This window comes from Cotesia typhae, unplaced genomic scaffold, assembly GCF_013202065.1.
Source record: "Cotesia typhae breed Kobodo isofemale line unplaced genomic scaffold, CoteBio_Ctyphae scaffold_13, whole genome shotgun sequence".
NCBI lineage: Eukaryota > Metazoa > Arthropoda > Insecta > Hymenoptera > Braconidae > Cotesia > Cotesia typhae.
The window spans coordinates 15,430,045-15,456,901 of NW_027423774.1; the positions used below are offsets into that span (position 1 = coordinate 15,430,045).

Here is a 26,857-nt window from a genome sequence, read left to right on the forward strand (position 1 = left end):
TTTTTGTGTAACAAGTCCGTTTTATACGTGAGATAAAATGTTATTTGGATGAATATAAGTCATTATCGTTAAGAAAATTAATTGCGATGTCTAATATATCCGCTCAATGCAATAAGAACTTAAGTTTATTGATATTAGTTGAGTAACTTTTAATTGTAAATAGAAAACAGTGTTGCTCATAAGTACTCTATTAGTGAGGAAGTGTATTAACGCATTTTAATTAAACGTCATTGTTAGAAATGTAAGAAAAAAATAATGCGTTTAGAACAATACTATGACGTACAAAAATTGTTGTTGATTAAAATGCAAGCGGTTATTGATACTAAATAAGGTCGTTGATCTATTTGACAATTGTGTAAATCAAACCGTTTAATGACCTCAGTTTTATGGAGAAAAAATACCATGTGTAATTTTTTTATAATTTTTATTCTATTCATTTATGAATTAATTTTTATTTATTGTGATTTTATGAATTATAAGTAAAAACTATGATAATTTAGTAAATGATTTAAGTTTTAAAATAAAACAGCTATTTTAGAAACAAATAAATATATTATAAGTTTTTTTGGCTACACAGTCCTGAATTAAAAATTAATAAATAATAATCAATAAGAAGCATCCTTCAAACTCTTAACACACTCCTGCATGTAATTAAAGTCTTAAAAAACCTTTTTTTTACTCTTGTTGAACTTATTAAATGTCAATTCATTACAAAAATAATGAAAACGTGTTAGTTAATTCAACATTAATTAAAATTTTGATTAAAAAGGTTGATAAAAAACGATAGTTATATTCAAATTTTTTATCACGATAAAAAGAAATGCGTAGTAAATCTAATTGAGTGGGAGTGTTGAAAATATATTTAGAATAATTTAAAGTAGCTTGTGATGTCAATAACAGATACAGTCCTTTATTTTATATATGATACGTGAAAAAATTTCCTTCTATGCACGGAAAAAAGAAAAATAGAAAAATTACAGTATATAATGTAACGTGACGGTTCGTGATGAAAACTGGAAAAATTACAGTTTCAGATTGTAAGTATTACATATTTTATAAGAATTACATTGTAAAATGTAATATTCACATTGAAAGCTTTGAAAATTAATATTCAAAGTTTGAATGACAAAAATGTTATTTCAAACTGTAATTTTTCTAGTTTTGAATACGACGGGACACTTATTACTATTGATAATGTAATTTTTCGAGTTTTCTTTTTTCCGTGTGATTTCATTGATTCTAGTAAATAACTAATGTACTAATGATGGTGTAAAAATTACTAAAAGAGCTGTTAGTAATGCTTTTTTGATAGGATTTCAGTCGAACTAAAATTTTTAAGTGCATAATATTTTCATATAATTAATAATTACTGTCAGTTTTTATTGTAAAAAATGTATAAGAGCTTGAAGATAAAATTCCTTGCTATTAACAAAATTACGATTAATGTTTGAACCGTAATATATGAAAAAATGTTAGGATTCACTATTATTCAAGAAAGATTCGTATCCTTATTCCGTATCAAAATAGAGTTGATCGAGTATATGGGGTAAAATTTATTCTCCTTGAATACGAAAACAGCCATTCATTAAATAAATCGAGTATTTTTACTTGTTATATACGTTTAATGACCATGTTGTCATATTTTATAGGACTATTTCGATGAGCATTGACATCAGAAAATCAAACAACTAATATATTCCAGAACGAGTGATATCTACTTATGATTGTAGTATGATATATGAAAAATAAAATGTCACATATCAATTCTATTATCACTATTTGAAATTGGTTGCAAAAGTTATCAAAAAATATTCATTTAAAATTTTAAATTATAGTAATAAATTTTGTAGTTCAAATGTCTAGTTTTATCTTTTAGAATTTTAGTAGTAATTTACATTAATATTTTATAAATTACACAAATTTATAGTAATATAAATTATCAGTATTTGCACAATTTTTTAGTGACATTAATTTATAAAATGTCAAGTTTTTTTAATTTTATTGTCCGCTGCTATCATTTTTGTATTCTTATTATCATAAGAATACTAACAATATCTTGAATATAAATAGTGTTTACATATTCTTTTTTCTGTTCAGCTGACGACGTTTTATATCGAGAGTTTCATGTTCTATGTTCTCTCTCTTCTTCAGAAGATAATATAATCTAGTGTATAATATTAATAATAACAATATGTATATAATTCGAATAAAAATATGTATACTTCCTGCATGTTTTAACTATTGACAGGCAGATAATTTTTTCTGAAGTATACATTGATTTTATTTTTCATAAAAAAAGAATGTAAATATAAAAAAGAATGTTAAAAAATTTTTCTTGAGCCCTTATCATATCATTAACATTTTCAAAGTAGCCAAATAGTCAAATTATTACATAATAATAAACGAAATTTGAAGCATTAATATTTGAAACTACTGAAAATTTATTATCAATGCTAAAGTTGACGATAATGGAAACTAGTTACTAATTGAAGTTAATAAATATGAATGAATTCAAGTCATTATTTTAATTCAATTACTTATTAATGTACCAACTTTTAAGCTTTCATTTCATTTTTCGCAGTTATAGAAAAAGTTTTTATCCTATGAGGTAACTTTTATTTTACACACATGGCAGCGTAGCAAAGCGGAAAGAAAGCCATATTTAATGCTTAGAATCGATTCAGCAGTTGTCATAAGGGCAAAAAAAAATAATAAAATGACTATCGTTTGCAAAAAATTTGCGTGGTGTGGCGTAAAATTAATTAAAAGGACACGTTATTCGATAGGTAAAATAAAATTAAAAAAAAAAAAACGTAAAATCTATGACAAGAATTTTTGATTAGCTTCTATTAACACCTGAAAGTTATGACATACGATGAATAATAATTAAAATTTTGAATAAAAAAAATTTATCATCACAATGATTCATTGTTAATTCATCCGACAAATTTTTCTTTCAATATTGTACAAAAGTAAAAAGTATATTGAAGACAAAATAGCTATTGATTAATTCAACAAAAATAACTAGTAAGATGTGCGGCGGGGGGCCACAAAAAAATAACGTGACGAAAATTAGAGCGTGCATCAAGATAAATTACAAAGATGATAATGTCGAGTTAACGAATGATATTGGCCCTGGAGCGAAATTCTCCCGTGCGTTAATTAACTAATGAAGCTCGAGACCTGCTGACTTGATTATATATATATATATATATATATATATATATATATATATATATATATATATATATATATATATATATATATATATTGTAATAATTTGTCCTCGCACTCACGCGGCTTGCACTTGATATCACGTGCTTATGGTACTTACATGGTAAATCTTCTCTATACGGTATCCTGATGGGTATATTATGTATTTTGATGATTACTGTAATTATAATTATAATAATAAGGAGAAATAATGATAATTATAATGATGATAATAATGATATGAGGTAGATATAGTGTTGACACGAACATGACAGACCACGAAGATATTAATCTTGTTATGTTTTATATCTCACCAGTTGTCATTTATTTTATTGATAGACGTAACGATTCTCGCAAACTGGAACTAATAAACCTATACGAGTCCGAAATTTTATTCGTTGTAATAAAAAAAGTTATTTTATCAAATCGATGTAATAATTTCATACTTAAATAGTCACTAACCATATAAAATAAGGTACGGGCGGGTAATAAAGCCTAGCTAAGGGAGATTTTGAAAAAAATCGAAAATATTGCATTTAAGTATTGCAATATATCATTAATTATTTTATTTATACATTAACCATAAAATATAATGGAGTAATGGTAATTTTCATCATAAACAAACACAAAATTAAATTTTTTCAAAAATCTTGCGAATAGGCCTTATTTTACTACGGTAGGGTAATAAGGCCTGTGGTTTATACATACTGGAAATAGTTATACTATACTTGATAAAATTGGTATTAGAGATCAATCATCACTTAAATTGAGCAACAATACTTTTTAAGATGTTGATAAAAATTAGAACAATGATTTTAAATTATTAAATATAAAGTTATAAAAAATGTTTACCATTTACTCAAATCGTTTTTTAGGAATTTTTTCTGCGATACTTTAGCATATTTAGGATGTGAAATATAGAAGATAAGGAACGTTGTATCGGGACTCTACAAACTTGTAGTGACATTTCTATGCTAGACGCTTCTACTAGAGAAGTCTTTAGCGGAAGCGGTTATTCTAAATAGCATTTCTATCACTTTGGCCTTATTACTCGCGGGTACCTTAGAATCAATTCAAAAATAAAAGCTCTACAGAGAAAAAAAAATGTTCTTGAATCAAGTATACAATAATCAAGTTACTTTTCTAGTTTTGACTAAAAATTTATAGTAGAATCAATGTCAGATTATTATGAAGAATTTAAAACTTTGTAGTTAAATTACACTCGTAAACCACCATTCTAAAATCAGCAGCCATCGGACTATTATTTTATTTTATTTAAGAAATAGATAAGTAGCAATAAAATATTTTTAAAAAATTACACCAACGGTTTTTTAAATTTACTACACGTAAAATTAAAAAAAAAACTTGTTTTCATAACAGTATATTTGTTAAGAGAATCCTTAAAGTTATCAAATTTTAGTTGATTTCAGAATTATGAAAAATCTATGCAGTTTTTTTATAAGAACATTTTGTTATTATTGGTTTTTTTGTTTTTTTTTTTTTTTTAAATGAGATAATATTGCTCTATCATCTCCATTGGATAAACAGAAATTTACATTGATAAATTTCTTGTAGAAATGACCTATTAATACAATTTAAGGAAAATTAGAAATATTTTAAAATCACTTTATCTAATTTAAAAATTATAATATTCAAAAGTGGCATATGATTTAAAATAAAACTTTAATGCAGAACTTATACGAAGAAAATGAGAGCGTAATTCTGAGTGAATTGGTTCTGAGATTACTCCCGTGCGAGTATGAAAATAGTAGATGTTAGAGTGCAGCAAGAACGAACAGATTGTAAAATGGAGAAAGAGAAAGAGAAATAAGTTTATAGAGAGTACGTGGTGAATTGATACTTCTATGAGGAAACTCAAACTTTAACTCATATGCCAGCTAGTGAAGTGTAACTCCCGCGGGGTTCTAGCAATTTCTAACCTCAATCTATTCCATGTGGTCGCTTCAAGGTAAAGAGAAACAATTTCTCAAAGGGAATAAATTAGCGAGATGAGACGCGTACAAGTTGGATGGACTAGGACTAGCTGTGGGCTAAGCGCTGAAGCATATAGTACAGGTGATGGCTTGTCAAGTTGAGAAGAGGAAACTAAACGGGACGTTGCCAGCTGGAAAATCAACCCAGAAAGAGATATGAAAGACGAATGGCGCCCGAGATCTATGACAAGTCTAAGTGCAAATGAAAATCTAAAAAGAAGATGAACGTGCTATGCAGAAATATCATAAATGAAAAAATTACTCTACTTTGCCATTTTTATTGGCATTTAGTTTTTTTTTTTCCTTAGATTGTATGACGAGTGTTGCTCTGAAAACACTTAATGTAATATTAAATTCCTGTAGGTGAAGAAAAAGAATTCACTATGGTTTTGCTTTGTCTTGTTTTGGATTCCAGCTCCATTAAAGAGGCTGTCACATCCGGATATAGGGTGACTTAAATGTTCCGACAGTCTCTCGAAACGGATCTTTGGTGTGGCAACCAGTCAGATATGCATTCAGTTTCGCCAAGTGCCTCAAGGGGTGAATGTTCTCTGCTCTAATCCATAAGACGTTCTACTTATACTTCTCTACTTCTCTGTTCTAAGGTTCATCTTACAACTAACAATGAAATGGTCTAATGTCATGATGCAAGGATTCGCCTCGCCGCTATTGTTCACCATCAAGCCTCAGACTGTGAGACTGTAAGACTAAGTGAAAATTCAATCATAAAGGATGAAGGAAGTGTGTCCTGAACCGTAACTACGTCATGTTCACCATCATTCAACGTGTACTTGAGTCTTGAGTATTATAACATACAATACCTGTATCTACATTGATACCCGTGTTTGACTATTCCAATCATAATCATAATCAGTAGGCACTTATACAAGAATTAATCAAGTGCACTGACCACTATTCAATGCCAGAGATTCATACGTGAGATGAGAACACTGAGATATCACATGTGCATTGAGAACCATGATATTATTTATGGAGGAAGATCGATCAATTGGTTTGATCAAGACGTCGATGAGAGAGACATATCAAGTTGATACCGAGCACTGACGAAGATACTGAGTGTACAATATACCTGAAAGTACGCGTGAAGCCTCATTTATCTTACCTTATCCTGTTCTGTTATATTCAAGCATCGCTCATGATGGATAATACATAAAACTACGGTATACATGAAATTTAAGATATCCTTAAGGTATAAACATTTTAAACGCTGGTGGCAATGTACATATTTTATTCGCAATAAAATTAAATTATGATAGTGATAATGACACTAACTTTGTAGGCTTTACTTGAAATAATTTAATGTTTTTTTTTTTTTTATTTTTTAGTTTGTATTTTCGATTTATGAAATTGAGGTTTAAGGTTTAAGGTTTGTTTACTGTATTTATTTAAAGAAATATCGCTCTTTGTTTATTTGAAATAATCCAAGTAAATGTTACATCAAAACTGTCACTTAATAGCATTGTACAAACATTAAAAAAGTGACTCATTTCCGGTATGATAAATCGTTTTTAAGACAACTTTTCTCGAATAAATTATTATACAGTAAAGTATCTTTTGATCGTATGCCAAGTTAATAATGCTTTCAGATTTTATTTTCAAATGCGGGATTACCATTTTCAAATCTACAAACTTCCTCACTCATAACCAACCAGCTAGAGAATAATTTAACATTTAACGCAAACAAATTGTCTTAGCAAGAATGTTTTTGAAGTTATGTTTTATAATTTTTGAATATTCCATTTACAGTTTTAATTACTTTAGTTTAATAACTGAAATCAGCAATAATTTAAAGCCGCATTGAAAGTTTTACTGGTGATTTATCAATACAAAATTGTCTTTAAAATTTACTATCTCAAGAGAGGTTGGAACGAAATTTCTGCTGACAAAAAAATTGCAAGTTTAAGTGACGAATCGAGATGTTCGCGTCGGCACTTGCGCTTAATTTATCAATCTCTTTTGATAGATCTTCATACTTAATACTTAGTTTGTAGATGATAAATTTTCAATATTATCAACTTTAATTTAAAACATCAAACATCACTTGAAGTTATAGCTAATTCTGTCATTATTATTATTATTTATTTTTTTTTTTTTCACAAACGTTATTTATTTATTAAAATATCAGTTAGTTTCATGACCAACATTATTACACTAAAAAAAACGACGTCAAGCTAACTGGTATTAATTATTATTATTGTTATTGTTATTATAGAGTTTACTCGGAGTATAAATATTCGATTTTCAATTAAAACATTTTACCGATATATTGAACGAAAAAAAAAAAAAAAAAAATTTAATTACAGAAAAATTTAGGGGAACTATTTCAGAAAACCACAAAAGCAAATAAATCGATATCAATTTAATATATAGATTGTGGCGCATCAAATATGAAATAGAATTAGTTTATGAATATTTAACATTTAACAGAACAATTATTAATTATAACGAGTCTTTGGACGGATATGCCGCATAATGAAGTTTGCGGCGTATCAGCAACATAGAGCGCTACACGGAAGAAATGGTCGTTTGATTGCTTGCGACGTAAGCCAAAGTCTGATATGGAACATTAGTCGCACCAAGTTATCAGTGAGTTCCCACACAAAGTGCTTCATACATAGTATACTGTACAAGTGATGCGGTGATGCAAGCATGAACCACATACATGCACACATTATGTAATATCTACATCCCTTGCTCCTGTTTCACTGCTATATATTGTAGTATGTTACACATTTCGTACACTATGATACATATAAGCCAAGACAAAATATTATGTACTGCCAAGATGCAGCTTGTTATCCGATATCAGAATCATAAAAGAGTCAGGGTAACCGTAACTTCTTGTCAAGAAGCGGCTCTGAGGGTTAAGAAAATAAAAAACAGCCACAGATTCATTGTTACCCGCAGAGCTACTGGAGAAAAAAAATGATAAAAAATTTGACAAAGTTCACAACGAAGACCCTCATAGTGTGAAGGAATTTTTCAAGTGTACATAGAAAAAAAAATTAACTTGATTCAAGAGAAAAATTCTTGAACCAAGAATGTAATTTTGAAGAGGGTAATTATTTTGAATCAAGACGAAAAATTCTTGAATCAAGTAAAATTTCCTCAAATCGAGAATATTAAGCTCTTCAATATTATATATTTGATTCAAGAACATATTTTTTCTGTGTAGAGCTTTTATTTTTTGAGTTGATTCTATAGAAAAATAAATGTAATTTTTTGGCAAATTATACACAATCTAAAAATTTATATTTAATAGCTAAAAGTAAAAATTTAGTTTACGTTGGAATTGTTTTAAATTTTATTCACATTGGTGATAAACTTTTTTTTTACAAAAACTTTTAATGAAAAAACGGCAAGCGCTAAGATAAGCATAGTAATTTATATGTTTAATATTAATCTAGTCACGTGAAAAATTTTAATATTTACTTATAGCAAGTATTCTACACATTAAAAGATATACTCAATAAATCAGATTTTTAATGACAAAAGTACTTAAAACACTGGACCATTTTTATAGAGTCGTTAATATAAATGGATGGATTCGAACATAAAAAGTATGAAGTTTTTTGTCGTAAAAATTTATCACAAACTCTAGTGTTTCTTGCGAGTGTATATGCATACTTCTAATAAGGTACAGCAGCTTTTTATATAAAAGACTTAGAATTCTATGCCACGGGATAAAATAATTTTTTATTTTTATTTTAAAAATAACTGGCTAAGCGATCACCACTCATAACTTATAATAACTGGTAATAAGCCGTGGAATTCACGGCGCTTATCTCAAAAATATGCCTAGGGCAGCCATACACTTGAGCTTAAGCACTAAACCAAGTTCAAGATGCAACTTAATTTAATGCACTGTGAAATGAAAGAGAACATGAGAATGTGTGTATGATTGATTCAATCTTTAAGAATATTAAGTATTAAATATACTACATTTTTTAATATAAATATAAATACGTAGATGATTACGATTATAATTATTGTTTATTATATAAATTTAAATCTAAGTAGTTTGGCGTCTTGTTGGTGGAAGTTGCTTATATTGAGTGAACCGTTTAATCAAATACGTCGGGTGTATGGATCCTCGCTAGTCGACGCCGAGTTTTTGCTTGTAACATTCTTTTTCCATCTATACCAAGATGCTTAAGTCGAACCGAGTGACGACAGTCAGTTAAGATTTGTCAGCTTAGTTATCCGTATGCTGTCGTTATCGATTTGCTTTTGTAAATACACTGTGAAAACTTCTACGGTTGTACCATCTGGGAATACTTTTTTTACTTTTAAACTTCACCCTTTTTTGTCGTTCTACCTTTTGTTTTTGTAGCTTTCAGTGTGCAGTAAAGCGAAAGTTAAAATCTCTTATAATTGAATAAGAAAAAGCTTGCGGTTTTTAATTCTTTACCAAAGAAGTTAAGATAACATGTACTTGCTTGATAGCTTGTTTGATCAATATATCCTTTCTTCTTTAGGAGAGAAAATATTTTTACTCATTCATATTTTCATGAAAAAATCATTGTCCATTTTTACTTAAAAATTGGTCTACTATTTGAAAAGAATAGTTTTTACACAGAAAGAAAAATTTCTTGATGGAGAACAAAATTTTTGGCTCAAGAAAATTTTCGGGTGCCTAGAGGGAGACCGAAGTTGTGTTGGCCGAAGTAAAAATTTTTCTTGAAATTCTATTCTTGGTGGAAGTAATTTTTTCTTAATTCAAATTATCATAAATACTTGATACAATAAATTTTTATATTTGATCAAGATTTTTAGATACTTTAGGGAAGCCACCTACTTCAGCTGAGAAAAAAGTTTTCTCACCTTGAGAAAATTTTTTTCTTGAATATTTGATGCCCATTTTATATTATTTTAGCGTGCAATTATACATATTGAATGAAAAAAAATGATTCAATATTATTTGATCTTCCATTTGACATGTTAGTCAATAAAAATATTAATGAAAATTTACTATCAAGATATTTAATTTTTTGGAGCGAGAGAAATTTTCTCAAGGCAAGAAAATTTATTTCTATCAAGAACAAAATTTTTTAGAGCAAGAGGCTGAATTTTCTCAAAACAACAAGATTTTCTTGACTTAAATAAATTTTCTTGGATCAAGATACGTATTTCTTAAAGCAAGAGAATTAATTTGTTAGAATAAGTGAAATTTCTTGTGTCAAAAAATAGTATATTACACACCGAGGGAAGTAAAGTAAGAAATGTCTCAGATCACATGTAATTGTTGGCCGAGGCGAAGCCGAGGTCAACAAACATGTGATCTGAGGCTTTCTTATTTACTTCCCGAGGAGTGTATACTATTTTTTTCCCTGACGAAGGTGTAAAGCGGAAACTTTGTTTAGCGCAGCGGGGCTAAAGTTGACGCTTTACACCCGGAGGGGAAAAAATTTTTTTTTTTCGCTCAAGAAAATAATTAGGAAGAAAAATAATTTCTTGGCTCAAGTAAACCTTTTTTTCTGTGTACTAATTGTAATGCTATTGATAATATTTTTACGTGTATACATTCTATTAAAACATCCAATTACAAAATCAATTATTTATAAATTAAAAATCGATATATTTGTAACTACATAAACGCAATTATTAATTATTCATAAATACGTGTATATAGTCTCATCTATAAATAATCAACATTGATTACTCGAATGTTATGAACGAATCATATTAAATACAAACAACCATGTTAATGTAATGAGTATTAATGCATGTATTTTTGTAAATTCATTATGAATTTAATGTATACAATACAAAAATTAATTTTAATGAAACTGTCGAAATAGTTAATAGAAATATCAAACTCTAGCTGTTTTAATATATATATATATATATATATATATATATATATATATATATATATATATATATATACGAGAAAGCTGATTGTAATCAAGTATTTATTGAAATTTATAATTTTCCAGAATGCTAATTATTTCATTGTTTTTAGTAATGAATGGGTGGATACATGCAAATAATTTGTTTCTGTTAAACAAAATAACTCGTTGAACAAACGAATTTATATTTAATTTGTTTTTAATGAGAGCGAATGATTAAAAATGTAGAAAATATATTGGCTAGTCTGTAAAAGACGTCGATGAAGTCACGTCGTTAAAACGTGAGACGATTTTATCAGAGTAAAAGAGTGAGTCTTTGGATAAATAATCGAGGACGAGCAGAGGAATCATGAAATCACGAGACCGAGAGTAAATAATGTAAGAAAGAGAATAAAGAGAAGTAAAGCTAAGTAGAAGTAAAAAGTACGATTGAGACACGCGTTAAAGTGGCGCGTTTTGTTGCTAAAGTAGACGCCGATCGGAAGCTGGAATCGCTAAAAAACATATTACTAAATAAAATCAAACTAAATGAAAAATGAAGAAAATGAATAAGAGGGTGGAAGTTTGTTGAATTATCGACGAGGTTTCACCGCATACCAATACAAACTCTTCAGTTCATACTGATACTATAACAACGCGCATAAATCCCCCGATACGACGTGAAAGTTTTATCATTTTTTATAAACAATATATGTATGTTCGACAATGCACACGTACAAGAGTCGAGAGGCCGAGCTTTGAGATTAAAGATAACCAGTTAACCAAGTACAATCGATCCCATCCCCTAAGGCGATTGGTTATGGTACTGTGACTTTGGTTCACCGATGCTGAATCAGAGGTAAATGAAATTTACGGGCTAAGCAAACTTAAAAATTCCAACAATACTATTCAGAGATTGTCTATATAATGATACAATACCTGCTGGCTTTATCCGTTTAAATATGTTTACTTTTTTTTCGATTTATTGCTGCACAAATATTATTTATTATCACAGTCCATTTTGTTTTTCTATTTTATATTATTTATAGCAAAAATTGTCTTTTTTAATCCATGCACTTTCTAGTTAAATTGAGTTTGCGATAAAAGCGTAATATTTGTACTGGGATACATTTGAATATTGTAAAATAAAAAATTGTCATCTCTGAACTTTTAACATTACATTCTAATATTTTTTAAGGGTTAAAGGTGAAAAGTTTTTTAAAAAATGCTTTTATCAATATCATGTAATAAACTATTTCATAATTTGGATAATTATTTTGAGGTGTACCTTAATTTTTCAATTCATAGAAATAATATTCAGAATTTTTTTTAACACTCAAAAATATATGGTTTAGACGTTTATCAAAAATATCAAAACAGCGACGTTAGTCAGGTGGTCAATTCTAAATAAAAATTAATTAAGAAAAAAAAAGATATATAAAAATTAAAAAATAATTTTTTTTAATGTTAATTAAAAGAAAAAAATCTAAAAGTGAATTTTTTCCCGGTTTTACTATCAAAAGTAGGGTACATTTCATTTCCGGATAATTACCCTGAAATTAAATAAAATTAAAATTAATATTTATCCGAAAAGAAAAATTTATTTGATCCTATGTCTTCTGAGTATTAAATATAATTAAAAGTAGTTGACATAGTAATCTTTTTAATTAAAAATTAACATGAAACAATAAAACCTTAAAGCCAAAGTAATACTCTGCCATTAGTAGCTACTCGTAATCAAGGTGATATCAAGTCAAATTGCTTCTCTTAAATTTAATGAAACGAGCCTGAGAACTGAGCTTGAGCTTTGATTTTATTTTTATTCTCTTCTTTATTAAATTATTTATTGGAAAAAAAATTAAAAGAACGTAATTAGAAAAATAAATTAGATGTATTTTCGTTGATGAAAATAATGACTACTACTAATTGCTCATTAACTTCCAGGAAGTGTTTTTTTAGTTGAGATAATCAATCAGCGAGACGTAGGATTGATTTGTGTAAAAAAACGGAGACTGTTAAATGTAGTCAGGGGATGCTGAATGTAGGGTGAGAAAAAAGCTGAATAATCATCAGTAATCGGTCAATGTTAGAGCGCGGTCGATTTCCCTGTCTTGTGACATCATGAGAGAGAAAATTTCTTATCTAAGAGGGTCCCTAATACTTTGGTCATAAGTATGGATTAGGGATAGCCTGTGTTGTATCTAGAATTTTTTTTCTTTAACCTCAATATTAGGTACAAGTAAAACAAAAAAAAAATAAAATAAAAGGAAAACAGTTTTTTTTTCTAAGTTTCGAAAGATTACCATTGTTTACTATAAAAATTTGTTTTGAGTAAAATAGAAAGAAACTTACCTTCGAGATTGGCCATTGAAAACCGGTAGCTATCAATTCTCGGTGTATTGATGTCTGAATTAAAGGGCCTTAAAGTTGCTGAGCTCACATTGTCCAAACCCTTTAACAAACAGAAAATGAACATAAAGTTAGATTAATATATTTACAAAAATGACTTTCATGTTTAGTAGCAACCAAACGTTAAAAATTTTATCAGCTTAAATAAAACGAATTTTTCAATATCATATCTCTCGCCGATTTTTGTATTATATATCTATCAAAGAGTTTCACGTGAACACGCCTGTTACCAAAAGCATCTCGCTTTCATCGACTTTTGTGCTCAAATCCTTCAAGCACCCGACAGCCTAGCAAATGTGATTCGAGGCTCTCCAACACCCATCAATTTCCGGCTCTTTAGGCGTTTCCATTTTCTCTCTTACACTGTACATCCTAGATGTGATTTTCCGGCTTCTGTGTAACGATAGACAGTAATAGACATACACCGCAGCTGATACAGCGATGTTCATCATTCAATGCTTCAAAGTGCTAAGATTGGAGCCTCAAGCGACAGAAGAGAATTCATTTACCAAACTTTACTTCTATCTCGATTTTTAAGCGTTCGAAAAATGAAATAAAGTTGTATCGGATTCATAAAACTCTCTCAAAGAAACCTTTTAGTGGAAAAGTAACGCAAAAAGTTTAAAAACCTTGAATTAATATGAAATAAAAAAATATATATTTATATTTATCAACAGTATTAAAAGTAAGGAGTTTATATTTCTTGTCACTATACAATGTAGACGTAATGATGTCGCAAGTATATCGTATAGTTAGTTTTCCGATACGATGGATGATAAGCTGACAAGCAATAACAGTATAAGCTTCCGCGTTTTGAACCATTAACCGTGAATAATAGGAACCTAGTTGGTTCGAAGAGCATATAAGTACGGATGAATGACTAATTAAGTGGGAGGCATATCAGAGGGTTCACAAATTCGCGTGGCTACTTGGCCTACTCATAAATAGCATCTTTTTCTCTTCATCCATCCCCTAGATTCACATGCGGTTAAGCTGAAAGATTTACTTACAAAAAAAAAAAAAAAAAAAAATACAAAAAACTAGTTTACTAACATGCATGTGACCCCAATAGCTACAGAGAATTTATTCTTAAGCTTTGAATGCAACCGACAGCTTCAAGGGTCGTTTCTCTCGGGAATGTTTTTCTCATGCGACTCTTCTGCTTGTGTACCGATCTTGGAAGGATCTATGTGACTATGTGACTCACTAATGCAACAGACTCTACGAGTATTGAACGCTAGGAAGGTTTATCTTCCCGATCTTTGTTCATGGAAATACACTAGTCTTCATGTTTTGGTCAATGTTTCTTTCTAATGATCCTCCGTCCTACATCAATAGCAGCAGTCCTGAATAATGTCGCTAAATAATTTCCTCGCAGAGGTATAAACGCTACTGCAACGTTGATACAAGAGTAAATAAGATTGTTTAATCAATGAGCTCATCATTGCACTCACTGCTTACTACAAACGAGCTTTATAAATTTATAATGTTGTTTGCATATATTCTTGATAATGCTATCTTGTTAAAGTGTAAGCAAACAAATTTGTACAATTATCTATGTTCAGAGGTTTAATTTCAACAAGGTAGCAGAGCAGTCTCTTTGATGAAAAAAGCTAGTCAGCTAATTACTTGATAGAAACCAGGATTTTACCTGAATTTAGAAATGCTGGTCTAAACATGGATATGTTTATGGGAATATGGAGTTGGTTTGCTTACATTAGCATTTACGATAACAAGTTTCCATCATCCAGCGCTCATGAGATGCCTGCTTTGCTATTTTCCGAGATTTAAACAAAAATATGAAGATATGTAAAAAGATGAACGGTCATATTTATTTTCGAAGTGTTTGTTCTTGTAAGATAGGAAGCAAGATTGATAATCTGTACTCAAGTACATGGCCACTGAGAAATAGAATACAAGTTTCTTTGACAGACAAATTTATCATAAGTTTTTATGTTATGATCTGGTTCTTTTTATCACTGGATTTGTGAATATGCATTTATATTTTATTGAAATTTTATTGTGGATGTTTACTGAGCAAAATAAAGGCTACACCCACTTGTCATTCCTTAGGAATGCTCATAACATTGCTGAAATTTAAGTCATTGGTGTAAAGAAGTGGGAAATATATTCAATGCATAAGTCACCAGAAAAAGTTTGTGTACGCGGAAACACTGAAACAGATACAGATATCAAGACACGTACATATATGGATTGTAAGTTATTGGTTTAACGTTTAATGTCTGATGTAATAATATTAAAACGAGAGATTACGTGTGGGAGTAAAAGAGACTGAGGTAAAAGCACTGGGCCAGCAGGCATAACAATTAGATCCAACCGGATAAGCCGACTCTTCCGGTAATGTGAACTCCGTGGATAGTTTTTTCATACAGTACGTTTACCTCGTTGATATCTTTTATAAATAATTTTACTGATAAAAAGGTAAAAATAAAGTATTAGATAAAAAGTTTTATATGATAGTGAAAAAAAAAAAAAAAAAAAGACACAAGGTTTATTTATAATTTCTTTTCTTTAGGTTTTCTGGAGCATTATGTGTAATGTGAATTTACCACAAAGAGGTGAACCCTATGGGATATTGTTTTCTTCCCACCGTCACGTTTACCGGTTGGAAGCATAAGCGAGACTTGAATCCGTGATAAACGCCGTTAGAAGCAACCGAACGTGATCCATGTACTGACTATACTCTGATGTGTTGTTGTTTTTTATCATTTTTTCATTCCTTTTCAAAGTGTTGAACCGACAAAAACTAAAAAGTTATAAAGTTTTTTTTTTCTCTATAAAAAAAAGAAGGAAAAGTGTTAACGTACTTGCTGAGGAAAATTGTTTGTTGAGTTTTTAAAGTGAATTAAAAGCAAAAAATAAACGTTTACTCAAGGGAGAAAGTTACTTAATTTCAAATCGCTTACGTCGTGTTGGATTATGCAATTCCGGAGCTAGATGAAAGCTTTAATTTTTCACACTCCCTACGGTATATTGTCCGACTGCACCAAGTATGAGTACGAGATACGGTGTGTTACACGGGGCAAGAAGAAAAATATAAACACTCTTGGGTCCCCTTATGCTTGACTCCGAAATTTTTTTCTCTCCCTCAGGCATTTTGTTGTGTAATATAGGACGTTTTCATCAACTCTATTTCAAATGGTAAATTTATTTTCTTAAAGAACCTTTTCCTTATTTTATTTTAACCCTTTTATCCCAACAAATGATATAAATAACTAGTTAGTTTAATTATTTTCATGAAATCAGTGTTTAATACAAAGCTAGCAGTTAAAATTTATCTTTATCAAGTAAAATTTTTATCACACTAAAAAATTGGTCTAAACTGACAGTTTGATCTCAAAGGAACTTAAAAAATCCCAGAAATTACTTTACTCTTTGTTTTATACCACCTCGGTGTAAATTTTGTGAGAAAAAAAGTCAAGTGATTCTTACGCAAGTTGTATTAAAGTCTCTCTAGAGATACCTTCATACCTCTTGACATGTTTTTCGATGCTTGATATTTTCTTTTTAAAAAAAAAATTAAAATAAGATTGATCGATGACATTCTTAAACTACCATACAATTGCAAAGCTAAATCAAACACATGAACAACAATCTAAGTAGATATGAATGAGAAGATATAACGAGGATTAATAAATAATCCTCAGTGACAAGTTATAGCAATTAGATTCAAGTTTGTAGCAGGTGTTCGTGGTCACGTGAAGACATCCTACGTGCCGTGATCTTTAGTGTCTTCTCTTATTTTTTACCTACGCGTTTTTCTTTGTCTGTCAGCTGGAAGGGTGGTAAAAGTAACTTCTAACAGTTGCGAAGCTTTCTAAATTCACGGATAACTAAATCCACTTTGCATAATCCCATGCAAATGTATTATGGCTTCTTGCAATAAACCAAGCATATACTTACATCTATTTGAACTTTGTGGCTCTTCCATGACCGAAATAATCTGTCCATTTCGATAAGTTGCGATTAACTCTTGTTAAAAAACACTTTAGATTACTTTTTATCAAACACTTTTTTCATCTTTGTTATTATAGTAAGCTTTTTGAAAGTTTTTATTGAAAAAGTTTACGGACGGTTGTATTTTGATTTTATGTGACTGAATAAATTATAAAAGTTGTTTATAATAAAAAGTAAAAATAAAATTTATAAAAATGTTATTAAAAAATATTGTGCTGTTATTGTGTATCACAACAACCCAGAGAGAATATAAAGCAAAGTAATCGCTTGAGATGGACGGTCAGCAACCCTCAAAGCCAGTCGTAGGACGGAGTTAGTCCGAATACTGGATGTTGTCCCGCGAGGGATTCAGCGTGGAGCCTCAACTGCGTCCTCTACTCCTCTGGTGTTTTTGCCTCCCTCTTTTGCTTATACGCTCTTGTAAGCTCAGCTTTTCTCACTCGCTCACTCACGCGGTAAGCTACCTAGTTGTGCTTTTTATGCGCATGTGCAGCTATCGATTCCGCGAGAGTTCCCGCAGGATGTCAGATTCCCTACAGGAAAACTGTTCTGAGCATATACCCAATGCGCTTGATATATCTGTGTACATATCTTTTGAATCCTGTGTGTCTTTCACGTTAAAGTAACTTGAATTGGTTAACTTATATTGCTCGAGTAGTGATATGTATGGTGTGTGCTACATGTTACAGGGTAGTGTTAGCCCTGAAATTCTAGAGTTACAAAGTTGAAAGCCAGTGTGAACTTAGGTCTGTTGGTTGACCGTCAGAATGACCGCGAAACCACGATCTACTATCCGAGAGTAAGTGCCGAGAACAATCTCTCGTGAGATTTATGAAGAGTAGTAAAGTATAACGAGGAATATTACTATCAAGTATAATATCTAACAAAAGGATCCTTTTTTAATAATAGTTAAATTATTATTATTATTACTTTTCTACTTTTTTTTTTTCATTTTTACTTCGATTTCGTTAAACAGTTAACAATTTAATAAAAACAACCCGTGAAAAAATTAATTCTAACGTTGTCAGATTTGGCCATATCCGGCTATTTATTAATTTATAGATAAAAATTGGTTTCGTAATTGATAAAACTAAAAATCGATGGAAGATAAGCTTTTTAGGAGATTAAAAGAAAAAAAATTAACACCTCAAATTCAACTTGTTTGTAAGGAGACGATTTATCGATCATGTTCCCTTTATTGGAGATTTTGAACGACTATTTTTTTTCTCCAGCAAAATATTGTTTTCTATACCGAAAAAAAAATTCCCTGAAAATTTGAGCCATTAATATCAATTCTAAATAATTTGAGAAATATCGAGTGATGAGTTTCATTAATTTTTTAAATTCATTTTTAAAATATTCTATACTCTTTAGACGAAACTTTTTAGCGCTTTAGTCGGCTTTATCAAGTCATTTCAAGATATATCAAGCCAGATATAGCCCGATATGGCTAATTTTCACCCTAGATCATAAATGGATTTATTAGGATGTATCAAAAAAATGTTTTTCACTAGAAGTGAGTTATTTGTGAATTAGACCATAGTCCTTTGAAATTTCAAAATATTTCTAGTGTATAAAATCACGTTTCACTCTCTATGATGAAGGTTTGACATAATATTCCTTCTAAACGCCTTATGGAGGCGTGTCTAAATTTTCCCAAGAAAGGGCTTAACATGGTTCTTATCAGAAATGTCTTACATCATCCTAATGAGGCCTCAACGTTACCTGGGGACAAATGTAATGATGAAGCCTCATAAATAAGATCTCTCGTGATACAAATTACAATCTAAAATACAAAAGAATTTGGTAGATCACTTCAACCAATATATTATCTACAAGTCATTAATCTCGGGTACTGCCGAAATACTTAACAATACGAATCTGACAGTGAAGAAAGTCTTTAAGAAACAGGCGGTTACTTCTACAAATTCAATTTAGAAAAGATTTATCCAAGCTGTCTAAAGACGTTGGACTGTTGAACTTCAAAACTAACTTGCAAAACAGGTCCATTAATACGAGAACACCTATTAAAATTAACATAAACTGCTGTTGACTATGAGTTGTTAATATAATCGTATTTTGTGTACAAAAAAAATGTTTTAGGCCTGAAAAATATTTATAATGTATATTTGTATTTTTCCATTATCTGTATTGAAGATTCAAAGAGACTCGATAAATGATTTAAAATTGGAAAATAGCAACGTAAAAAAAAACTATAACAATAGCCCAGACAACTATCGAAAATATATACTTTTTTTTAATTTTTTCTGATGCAATTTCTACTGGTGAATTGATGGAAACTCGGAAAATAAATGTAAACAGTATATTCGGAATAACACATCGAGGTGTGCAATGTTTTCCAAACACTCAAAATAAAATTTAACCTTCGTTTTTCAATGTATATTGGTATATTTACATTAGAAAAAATATAAATTTTTTATTAAAACTTTTTACCTTCACCTTTGTGAAAGTAATATCAAAGAAAAATATTCAAGTGTAATTAAAAATGTATACAGCAAAAGAGAATGAGTGTTAATGAATAACAGATCAATTAACTTTGATTTTATTTATGTAGTTATATAATAGCTGGCTGGTTCTATAATTTCTTCAGCACATTTGTTTTACCACCCGTTACCCGTTTCCCCTGTGTAACTTTGTCTAAGCATCGTAAACGAACACCAACATTACGTTATACATATTATGATCTTTCTATTAAAGTGAGAAAATTGTATGTTGTATTTCTATACAACACAACCTTAAAACTACTGTGCATAATATTAACAATAACACCGGCAGCTATATAGAATAAACAGCAACAACGAAATGGTGGTTAACCAACCATACTTCCTCGGTACATATTACAGTCACTCAGATGTCACATCGAAATAAATTCACTCGTGTATGTTGGGTTTTATCATATATATTTAAACTTTAAGGTAAAATTCCTTTTTTTTTTTTTTTTAAATAAAATGAAAAATAGTCTTGTAATGATGTGAAAAATTCTTCAAGATAAAACTTATAAAGATATTTGAAAAAGAAAAACAACTTGACACCTGAAATATTGATAATCCCGGAAGACTCCGAAACTTTTTCCCTTATAAAGGAGAAAATATTTCATACAATCTAGTTCACAAACTTCCGGTATTTTTTAATATATTTGATTGAGAATCAATAAATCTTTCCATATATCAGTACAAAATGGAAAAATAAAAAATATAAGGTATAAATCAGCTTCAGAGTTTGTTGGAGTCTTTGGTAGATATCAAATGTGAAAACTCAGAAGTTGTCAAGCTTTTAGTTTAAATACACGCGGGAAATGATCCAATTCCCATTTTTGCTAAGGGTGAAACAAGCTTGAAAGTTCATTTTACACTGAAATGACGCATGGCAACACAAATGGTCCATCTAAAACGTGAGCGTCAAACATTTTATTCGGTCTATTTTTCTTAAGACTGAACAAACAACTTTGCCAATATTATTATTTTAAATATAAAATGAACTAATAAAAAAAAAAAAAAAAAAAAAAAAAAAAATGACTTTTACAATTGAATCTGAAATTTCGGTGATTCCTATGTATGTAGTATTCAAATCAGATATTCAGTTCTTGAATTGATATTAAATATTCGATCAATGTATATTGCGGAAGAAAAATAAAACTAACATGAATAAAATTTTTCACTACGGACTTTCAATAAAATTTCCTATTTTTCGCTTTTAGACGATATTGCGAAAAATTAAAATTTTTTAACATAATTTAATTTGGTAAGTCTAGATTTATTACTGTTAATTCAGACTCTATTTTATCTCTGTATTACTTTTTCAACTTAACTACTTTATTCTCATTATTTTACAATTCTCTCTCTTCTAGATTTTTTTCATTTGCAAAGGCATTAGTATATTTTGTTTCGACTTTCATAAAAAGAAGACAGGATAAGTGAATTGAAATTAAATTTGCATAAATATTAATGAATGCTTTTTTACCAACTTCAAAAATTGAAAACTGTAGAATCTTTAGATAACATTCCAACACCATTTGATTAAACTGGAGTGCTCGTAAATGCAGAGCACTAAAAGTATTTTGAGATTTTTTATTTGCAGGTTGAAATTGAGGTTACTTCGCACAGCTTTTACGATGCGTTTGTACTTTGGTTAAAAACCAGCAATACACTCTTAGAATCTCAACAGCATTTGCTCTTCACGACACAACTATAAATATGCTAGTCTGACCCTGGTAATTTTTTTTTATTTTTTTTTTGCTCTTATTTTGCTCCTTGTCTTTCTTATTGGTGAGTATATCACCGTGAAAAGTCGTGCACTCAATGCTTCTTCCTCTTTGGATCTTACAAGGGCTCGACGTGACGAGAAAAGTTCGCCAGACGATACCAACCAAAAAATAAAATAAGATCTTCGAGGGCAAATCGTGGCACACAAGAAATTACTTTTGGTGCTGAAGAATATCAGTTTAAAATGAGATAAAATAAAATGCTAAAAAAAAAAAAAAAAAAAAAAAAAAACAGTTACTGCTGTTTCTGCATCTTTTTATCGCCCAAAGTGTCAAGAGAAATGATTTATTTCATTAAAATGGAAAAATGATAACGACTTTTTGGAAAAAACGAAGACTTTAGCGCCGTTTGTTAGTACGGCGTGAACTAATTGCTGCACAATTGTGTTACTTCAACATTACATCATACTACCGAGTTGAGAGAAAACTTTTTATCTTATAAAGCATGGTTAAAACTCAAGATTCCAGTGAAACTTTTAATCAGCATTTAATCTATTTCTTGACAATATGTGGGTGATGTTTGTTCGTTAACTGTTGATAAGCACGTTCATCTGATGTCGTTTTCAGTATATGTAAGAAAAATCCAACCAAAGAATAAGTACATTGTATACCGTAAATAAATTCAGGCGCGTATATATATCGTCGCATCTTATCACGTTTATCACAACTCAAGACTCTTGTCTGCACAAGATACGTGAAGCTTAAGTTTGGAAGCCATTTTAAAAGTGCCAAGAAGAAGAAATAAATAAAAAAAATATAAATGTAAATTTATGTACACCATTAGTTGAGTTACAGAAGAAATATAGTAAAAGGTCGTTGATACTAGTACAGAAAAGTAGTTCCGGAAATAGTAAATGGTTTTATGTCCGGCGGCTTTATTACGCTCTGCTGTATGTGAGGGATATGGATGCAAAGTTCGTATATTGATTGACAGGGTTCATATCGTGAATTAAATCCCTTGATTACTTCCTTTTTCTATCTCAAGTTTTTTACCCTCATGCGGTATACATCACTGAAAAATTAAACTTCCTTTTCCAATAGAAATCGACCATTATGATATCGCGCTACAAAACTAATGGAACCCCTTAAATTCAGAGATTGACATTTAAATTCAATTAAATAGGGTTTAACTAATTTCTAAGTAGTTAGTCCTTATGGATAGAACATAAAACAATAAACGGCAAACTATTGTCCTTAGAAATAAATGTACCGTAAACTCTTTGGACATGCTAGAAAAAATATTGAATCAAAGGGGCTAAGATAACGAGAATACAATTGAATAGAAGAAACGATTAATTGGTTGATGGAATAAATAATAATTGCAAGATTTAGATTGATAAAGTCAAGATTTCTTGTTAATATAAGGATGTTTCAGTGTTTATTTATAGGTCATCCAAATTGCTCGATCATATTCTTGGATACTTTATGTATTCGTAAAACTCAACAGCTTCTGGAGTTTACTGATAACGATTGAGAGCAGGCGTCGATCGGTTAAATTAAATACAATAAAAAGTCAAGTGTGCTGAAGTTTATCTCGATAAATTGACAAGATTAAATTGATGGAGCTATATCAGCTGACATACTCAATGTTATTGTTTTTATTTTTTTATCTGTACTAGGTCATCGATTCACCAATGCAAGCTCGTAATCTATACGTTCCATTTAGGAATTGGCTGATTTCCGCATAGGATATCAAGGATCAAGCGAAAAGAAATTTGATCTTTCAAGTGTATTACTGTGGTCGAATTAACCCAGATTCAGCCAAAGTTACATCCATATATCACATAGGTTTTTCAATCGTAAAAGTATCAAGAGATTAATGATGTGATGAAAAATATTTTCAAATATCCTAATGCACTTCATTAAATTGAAATTCAAGGACCAGAAGTTCGTTTCGTTTTATTTTTATGATTTATTATGATGATGATGATGATAAAGACAAAATTTCTTTGTCGAATTGTTGAAATAACAAAGATGGCAGTATTGTCAATCGCTTAAGAAAAAAATTTATATGTATTATTCTTTTGAACAGAGGCAGAAAACTAGTGATGAGACTTGAGCTAGGGCCGATTCTTTTTTAATTGACCGCGCCCTATCTCTTTGTTGCCTTATTGAAGGTTAAGTTATACTCGAGGCAATTAGCTTGAAACTTACATTAGCTCAGCCAAAAAAGTATCGAGCAACCATGTATAAAGGTTTAAATTCATTAAACAAATTAATAATTACATGCGTCTTTAAATAAATAAGACAGTATTACAAAAAAATTATTCACGTATTTGTAAACTTAAATTATACTTGTGCGTTGCAAAAGCACAATTGAATAGGACGAGCTCTTTAGTTAAAGTTTTTAAAAAACTGATCACGTCCTTGTGTGCGACCTATCAATACTGCGGAAATGGAAGAAACCGCAGAACATGGTAAAACTACCGCAGTATCTAACTTCTCTTTACTACTCTAGGTACCAATTCCTTTATAATACATACTTTCTATTTCAAAACTTTAATCAAAGTATTATAAAAAACCGATTCACACATGAAGGAATGTCACAACCCCAATTGAGTTATTTGATTGACGTATTCTTCCATTCCAACCCAGCCTATGAATTCATAAGTTCTAAAAAAAGTTACTACATTGTACTTTAATTCTAGTACCTTAAAATAGAATAGACGTTGATTTTTCTACCCTCAATAATAAGTATTGCCAGACGACCTTGAAGACTCAACAATCTCATTACTTTTTTTCGCTTGTCACTCAATACATTACATTAGAATGTTATTTAGTGGTTTTTTGCTACTCAGAAAATCGAAAAGTTTCAGGTAAACAGTCTTCCAATTTTCTTTATTATCGCTATTGTCATCTATCGTTCGATACTTGATGTTTTTTATTTTTCATTGATAGAGGAAATGTCTGTCCAGAATGTTGAAGACAAGAACAATATTTTGACAAGCTTTTAAGTTATTATTCGGGCCATGGTCACTTTCAATCATAATTTCATAAATCAATGAAATGTCATCCGATAAAATAACAATCTATATGTTTATATTGTGCCATGATACTTTTAGATTAAATATGGATGACATGAAAAAATAAAGAGGTATTACATATTTGCACGTGAAATGAGCTGCAATCAACTTAAAAATGATGCAGCGTATTAGATTATGATTGGTATGAGCAAATCAAGAATTTATTGAAGCCACGAGGTAAAATATTGTCTCGTTCTCGGTCGTGTCATATTAACTTTCGAATGCATATAATACGGCTTTTTCCACGTGTAATACTCTCTAAACTCTGTATATACGAAAATATAAATCAAAAGAACGAAAATATAATAATATAGAGGCGAAATATATTTGCTGGATAATGTTTTTATAATAACTTTATGTTTGAGTAGAAACAAGCATGAGTTATAACAGGGGTACAATATTTCTATTTATAACAAATCACTGACGCCGTATTCTCTAGTTTCCTGTTTCTCTGATACAAATACCAATAGGGGTTCGCTAGTTCTCTTCAGTGAAAAAAAATTGACAGTGTGTGTAAGAATAAAATCCCCGACAAATAAATTCCGGGAGAAATCAATTTAAAAGTGTGCATAGATTTCTCTATTTTTATGAATTCTTCGGATAATTAACTATGGATGTTCGATCGTATCATGTATGCTGGAACCTTAAGCGAAGCGTCAGTTGACGCTTATTCTAAGATTAGCTGATCGTCGGAGAAAACCGGCTCTATATTTATCGAACATGGGTGTTGTAATTGCCGGTGCAACACACCAGCGGCAGTGAAGATATTCTTGACGATGTGATTCAAGTACACTAAGGCCATTGAGCTTATTCATCCATGCTTTAGTGTTTTATTAAATACTATGCCTTACATGTGTTCAATAAACTTCAAATAGGGTTCAATAAAAATTTAATTCATTGGTCTAGCCTAGTCTGGTACAAGTTTATTCAAATTTTCTTTAGAAGTTACATCCGAGCTAAAAAATTTAAATCTTTTTAACCATCTTCTAACAATTCGTCGACAAAGAGTGAAAATCATGTTTAGAATTGTAAAATAGATTGCTGCAATTTACCAACTAACACGCCTTTTGATTTCTATATTTTGTACGTTTATTGCTGCTTTGAAAAAAAAGAAGAAATTATATTTAAAAAGTGATTTATTTTGATGAACTATAAAAGAAACGCCTTCTCTCATAAACGACACCCGAACTAATGCAGACGAAGACCGTAAAAGCGTACTTGAAAATGATTTCATTTCCGTGATATTTTATTTTTTCGTTTTTCATTTGTTCTATTGATAAATAGAAGAAACGTTTACGTTTATTTGCAGTTAAATTTAATAGTATTTTAAAAAAAAAGTCATTGAATGATGAATTATTTTTTATAGTTTCAAGAAGTGTTAGTAATTATTTTAGTAAGTTTATTTTACAACATTTAGCTGATTCATAAGACGAAAATAAACCTGAAGATTTAACGATCCGAAATGATCTCGTTTTTCTAATCAACTATTGGCAGCTATAAAACGATCACTAAAATAGTTAACCCGAAACGATTCCGTTGGTCGTGAAAACGTTTTTTAAGTGTGGTCAGAAGAACTAAAAGAACTAAGCGTGAAAGAGAAAAAAATAAAACTGTAAAAAGTAAGTCATTTAAGTTTAAGAAATTCAAATAAAAGTAAAGAGGACCAAAGGAATGACTCATCGATGGTGGTCGAAAAAACCAGCAACTTTACAAAGCGGCTAACGAAGACGCGGGTGGCAGCCAGTCGATCTCTTGTTCTTTACTATAGATATACATCACATGGTTTTGTTTAGACCATTCAAATCGGTATTTTTGTGCTTTTTAGAAATCCAACGACCCCTACCGCGTGAACTTCATCGCTGATAGGCCTCTAGACTTTGGTCTCTAAATTTTGCTCGACAAAATATGGAAAAGTCACCAATGCATCTGAAACTTATTGCTTTTCTCAGGACCTTACAGTTATATGCAATCGGTATTGTTTCGAGTATTGTCAGACGACCTGCTGGTCTACTACTTAATTTTAACTCAACACACATACGCATATACATGACTGGACGAGCAACCGAGTAGAAGGTATAGTTGCGAAATGAATCGAATATTTCTCTC

General features: G+C 30.1%; 1 protein-coding gene across 4 annotated transcripts in view; it reads right to left on the reverse strand.

Moving 5' to 3' along the window:
* Positions 1 to 26,857, reverse strand: part of LOC141534238 (uncharacterized) — a 144,443-nt gene that overhangs the window by 11,816 nt on the left and 105,770 nt on the right. For all 4 annotated transcript variants that reach the window (XM_074253461.1, XM_074253460.1, XM_074253458.1 and 1 more), the window contains one exon: positions 13,412 to 13,511. In XM_074253461.1, coding sequence (XP_074109562.1) covers positions 13,412 to 13,511 — 100 coding nt within the window. The remainder of the gene's footprint in view (positions 1 to 13,411; positions 13,512 to 26,857) is intronic.